At 34.3% G+C, this 6,000-nt stretch overlaps 1 protein-coding gene across 1 annotated transcript; it reads right to left on the reverse strand.

The window, feature by feature from the left end:
• Positions 1-1,340: 1,340 nt before the first annotated feature.
• LOC110698432 lies at positions 1,341-6,000 on the reverse strand. Its single transcript, XM_021875854.1, has 5 exons — positions 5,868-6,000; positions 4,202-4,642; positions 3,134-3,165; positions 2,037-3,028; positions 1,341-1,664 (listed from the first exon to the last, which is right to left on the reverse strand). The coding sequence occupies exons 2-4, from the start codon at positions 4,524-4,526 to the stop codon at positions 2,066-2,068; spliced, it is 1,320 nt and encodes a 439-aa protein (XP_021731546.1). The 5' UTR covers positions 4,527-4,642; positions 5,868-6,000; the 3' UTR covers positions 1,341-1,664; positions 2,037-2,065.

Raw genomic sequence — 6,000 nt, forward strand, 5'->3', positions numbered from 1 at the left:
AAGATGGACTTTAGTTTAATTTATTCTCGTTGTAACAAAGGAGGTAGTAAGGCTCGTAGTTTGTAATACTTTCATATATATATATATATATATATATATATAAACCTTTGTCAAAACAAAAATAAAAATAAAAAATAAAAAATACAATAAAATTTATTAATTGAAATAATAATTTCAGTTATGAGTATATTATTACTACGTAGGTTCTTATGTTGTTGATCAAATATTTTCAGTTATACTATAATTTTAGACATTTTCTTAACAACTACTCTTCGTATAGCTAATTAAGTAAGAAATTGTATACTTTAGTTAGCAATTTTTCTAAAAAGAAAAATTGCAACAATGGAGATTTATACAATTGTTGCTTTTGCTTGATTCATGCAACTACACCACCAAAACACACATGCTATTTTTTTTTAAGAGAGATAGGTAATCAGTGGGCGGACGAAAAGTCGACAAAAGTAGAAATTAATTTAAATGCAAGCGATGAACAATCAACTTTAGGATTCTGAAGTTGGTATACATCCTTTGACCACACAAACATCACGGTTATGCATTTCTGTACATTTGTATAGCGATGTAGAATCTCCCAACTAAATAACAACTGTTAAGGGTACATCGATAACAAGACAAGTAACACCCAAATTAATTACTTGAGCACTTTTTTTTTTTTTTTTTTTTTTAACAAACTTAAGCACTTTTTTACACTTTGTGGTTCAACTTTTGGTTATTCCTTTATACTATTGTACTATGTTGTTGATCTTCGAAAAAAAATATTGTTAATATAATCACAACCACCATAAACGACCAATTAACATATTATACGCCCAAAGTATCATTTATGCATTTGTAGAAGTGTGGTATGAATTTGAATTCAGGAATGAAAAAAGAGTGATGCAATGGAAAAACTTTATCCTTAATACCATTTGTTCGGCTTTGTTTAATTGTTTGGGAATGAACATTTTTTAAAGTTGATACCTAAAGTACCACTTCCCCTTATTGGATTTATAAACCCCATACCTAGTGGATTGAATACTTAAAATATGGGTTCAATGATTGAAATTTTCTTAAACAAACACTAGGGAAGACTTTTGATCATTCTAACCCATATCCCATTCCAAAGTATGCTAACTCAACACCCCCCTAAAGTACCATTCGAGATTTTATAGGTCTATATAATACTACCAGATAGATACAATATACCTTCAAAAATATAGAAACGTTCATTTTGTTGTATCCTGAGATTAACTATTTCCTTGAAGAGACGAACCATTGATAGAAAAATATGCACCCTTTGCTTGTTCACATAGTAGGAATTTATGACAATTAAGTCTATCAGATGACTTGAGTAAAAAGAGAACGTTTCTTTCGAAACATAATTGAATTCTTGTTTCAAACAAATATAAATGTACATAACATGAATAAAGATCAAAACCCTCATAAATCACTTGCCAACTTGATTTCCCTACCTATAACTTCCTATCATACTTTATATCCTATATTTCCTTCTTTACAATGTCATATCACCAAACTAAACCCTTTATATCAGAGAAGATATATCAAATCAATCGAGACCTAAAACGAGAGCCATATTCAGCTTCTGCTGTGTAATTTGTGTCGCCAATTTGTCATCATGTTACGCAAGTAACAAACTCACAGACAACCTGCAAAAGAAGCTTAATCAATGTTGGGAGTGAAAATTAAACGTAAGCTTTAAATCTACCTTCGAGACTAAACCACAAAACATGAAACATTAAAAAGGAGCTCAAGTAACACTATATGAGTGATACCCCCATCATTACAATTTTTTGCATTCACCCGATTGTACCAACTTTATATTGGTGACCTCAAAAAATGGGTAAAATTGGCTCAAATCTCAGGTATTTTTACATATTTCTGGCATGCATAGAAGTGTTTTGAAATTTCCTGCCTTTAGATTATAATTTTAATCAATCTCTGAGATGAAGGTATCATTACTTCCGACATAGTTGCATATCTTTAAGCAAACATAACTTGTTATGGATAGGAGCACTAACCTCCAATCTTTCATACTAAGCTATAGGGCTTATTCCCTGCTAGACTTAGCCCAAAACAATCCCTTTTTCCTTATTGATGGACTTTCTGAAGCAGACTTGTTGCCCCTTGATCCAAAGGAGAAATGCCGCTTTAGAAAAGGCTTTGCGGCAGAAATCTTCAAGCTAGAGCTGTTGCCAAGCTTGGGACTCTTCCCTTCATGTGCACCAGCACTTCTCTTCCAAGAATCAAAATCAAAAGAGGCATTGGTATCTACAACCCGGTTCCTTGACTTCTTGCTACTCCTAGCTTTCAAATCCTTTTCTGCCTTCAGCATTTTCCCAGCCAATTTCAAAGTCTGCTTCTCCCCAAATGTACAAACCGGACAGGCAGGATCATATTTATTGACTTCAGGCGTTATGGTCTCCAAGCACTCAGCATGGTATACATGCCCACAAATTAAAACAGCGACAACAGATAATTCATTACCCGCTATAAATTTTTGGGTGCTCCAAGGTGACTTCTCAGACAAGAGTTTGGAGCAAATACCACATGTTTGAAAATCAATAGAGATTGACCGGGAATTACGACCACTTGTTTTACACAATTTATCAAGAGGAAAGCTGCAGGAATCACTATCAAAAGACCAACGTTCTCTCTGTGAGGCCGACATAAGTTCTGAGAAGGCATGAGCTGACCAACCATCAGAGGACCTTCCATAGGATCCCCGAGTTGACACATTGCTTACAGCAGAGTTCCCAAATGGCACCTGCCCTTCTTCAGAAACAGAGTTATTACTCGGTGAGTTTCTCCCAGAACTGTGGTTATCGGATGCCTGATGGGCAAGCTCGTGAGCTGGCGAACCTCGGGCCCATCTGGATGGGGTTGGTGATGGTGGAGGTGGATGGCTTTGGGATGAGACTGGTGACATGCATACAGAAGATGTATGAACTGAGGGTGATAGTTTGACAGAAGCAGGGTCTGATAATGGTGGAGATTCTGTAGATTGTTTCACCTAAATACATCAAATTACGAAATATTGGAAAGACAAATTATTAGAGCATTGCATAGTGAGAAACAAAAGTACATAGCTAGAAACCACAAAACTTTCCCTATATACCTCAGTACAGGCATTCCTCCCAGCAGATTCACCTGCCATATATGAAAGCAAAACTCCACTTAGATTTACAATTTCAATTTTTAAGTAACCAATATAACTGACATCTATGGAGTTGAAGATAACAGATATGTTGAAAAATGTAGTGCAATAATAATTAAAGATCTTAACAGGATACACTGAAAACAGCTACCAATCCACATTTAAATTGGTAGAGCATAAACAGTCATTTAAGCAACAAGAATAAACCTCAATAACTTCCCAGGGTGAATCTTACATTTTTTAATAGTAGCCTTCTGATCCTCTAAGCAATCTACCAGTATCATGACAATAATTAAATCAAAGGAAATCAAAACAACCAAATGATACGTTTCTCAAACTCGACTACAAAAACTGAATTGCTTTACAGAGATTCAAGGTACGCAATCAAGATCAACATATAGAAAGGCCAGCAGCAGCTTTCACTATGGAGGTCAACTGCATAACTATAGTGAGATCCAGAAGCACAACTATAGAGAGTAGTGAACATAGTGAGTGAAGACGCAATAAACTACCCCACATTCAAAAAACATGACTTGGCAATCACTATTTGCCTTTAAAAACAAGTATTTGCATCTCTCTTAACTTGAACAGGAAATGCAATGAGCTAAAACTCTTTTCAGCAATAACAATAAACTGACCACGACCAGAGCTAAAACTCTAAAAAGGACAAGTACATACAATCCAAATGCAATCAAGATTGAAAAGGATAACCTAACTTGTTTATCCGTCAAGCTGTTCTTTTATTTTCTATACCCCTTTTCCTTCCCTCCTATTTTTTTGAGCAAAAGCTTTAGCAATAATCTCAAACCCTTCACATCTCTATATAACGGAAAAAGGGGATGGGGCCAAATTGATGAGCATCATTCTGATAATTGGCAACAGAAACCAGTTCTTAGCATAGGTACATCAAAAGTAGAAAATGAAAAGACTAACCATGATATTCCAATATCTAACCAAGTCTAGATAAATTTTGAACAGTCAAATCAAATAAGAAATATTATAATGCAAGGCAAACCAAGAAGGCTTTACCTGAGGCAGATGTTTTTAGGCTCTTAGTCGTATCCTGGTTCACTGGAGACTTGCGCCATGCTCCTGTTCGATAACTCTCCAATGAACTACCTCCATCTGACACCTGTGCTGATACATCAGTTGCAGATTTTACATCCAAGGCATCATTCCTACTAGCACCATCAGACAACCAGCCTACGGAAGTATCTTCACCAGCTACCCCAACTCGACTATCCCATCGAAAACTCCATGTTGGAGAATGCCTAAAATTTCTATGCAGAAATTCACCACTAGATCCTGGTGGTATGGCTTTGTCTCTAGAGGCAACGCAACAAGCAGCTCCCATATTTGCTCATATACCAGTTCCAATTTTCAGCTGCTAGCAATCAAAGATGTTTGCCCCTTGACCACATATAGCGCCAACAGAACCAATCACATATATTCCAAAAGACAAAAAAAATTCTGAAAAAGAGGGGCACACTAATGAATAAACAAAGACAACCATCTGTAACATATTGAAAAATACATTTACTCAACTAAGATATTTCTCAATCTACCAAAATTTTCACACCCAATTGCTGCAATGCAATTGATCCAGAATTGGCTCATACCCAAAGTTCAAACAACTATGAGAGTTCCAAAATGGTTTGTACCCAAACACAACAATCCCGAGATCACGAACATCATAAACAAAGCTAATAAGAATGAATGATATTCCGTAGTAGCAACATATGCAAGTTCTGAATAACAAAGTGACATTTCATACGAGTATACATTATGAAATAAAAAAAACACAAAAAATAGCCATCAGAAACAACCACCAAATCTCAACATCATAATCACGAGTCTCAGATTCAGAGAAGAATACGAAAAAGGAGGAACCCCACAATCAAAATCCAAAATGTAAGTCAATGCTAATTTGTTTAGTTGGTTTAAGTCTAGCGCGTTAATTTCTAAGACCTCGGATCAAATCCCGTCTAAATGCGTTTCCTGGCTACCCATTACCAAAAGGTTTTATCAAATCATATACTCAACAAATGTTTCCTCTCATTCAAAACACCAACTAAGTAAACATTAAACATGCCCAATTGAAGCTCGAAAAAATTGCAAAATTTAAATTTAATTAAACTCAATACAACAATCTCAAAATTAATACTAAAATAAAAGAAAATTAAACTAAAAATAAATAATAAATAAAAATTAAAAAAAAAAACCTTGAAGAGTGAAGCAGCAAGTAGAGCAAATGAAGTTATGAATATGAAGAGTACAGGCAGAAAAATAGTATCAAAAATTAATTAGTTTTATTAATTAAATTAAATATTTATTAAACCCCTGAAAAAGTAGTGGGAAAAATCATGAAAATTCAGGAAAAAAAATATACAGAGGTCAGAAGATCCGAAAATAATGGCGATTAACCATAAAAGCAAAAAAATTGAACAGTCAGAAGAAGAAAAAATCTATTCAAAATTCCACGATTCAGATGATCAAATACCCGAAAATTAAAATTAAAAATCCAGCAATATAAAACAACTAAATAATCGCAAGATTTAGTTACCAAAAATCACGCTCATCAAATCAAACAAAATCATTATTAATAATCTATTTTCTTACAATAAATTGTTAAAAAAAAAATAGAATAAAATCAAAAAAATGTATCAAAATTAAGAAAAAAAAATGGAGAAATTACCTTAAGAAACAGCACCTGAGAAGGCGCCACAGAAGAGAGAGGAGAGAGATTCTGATTCTAGTTAATGGTTTTTGGGTATAAGAGAAAGAGAGGTCGTTTTTAACGGTTGAAAATAAACGGAGTTAAAATGATG

This window comes from Chenopodium quinoa, unplaced genomic scaffold (genome assembly GCF_001683475.1).
Source record: "Chenopodium quinoa cultivar QQ74 unplaced genomic scaffold, ASM168347v1, whole genome shotgun sequence".
NCBI lineage: Eukaryota > Viridiplantae > Streptophyta > Magnoliopsida > Caryophyllales > Amaranthaceae > Chenopodium > Chenopodium quinoa.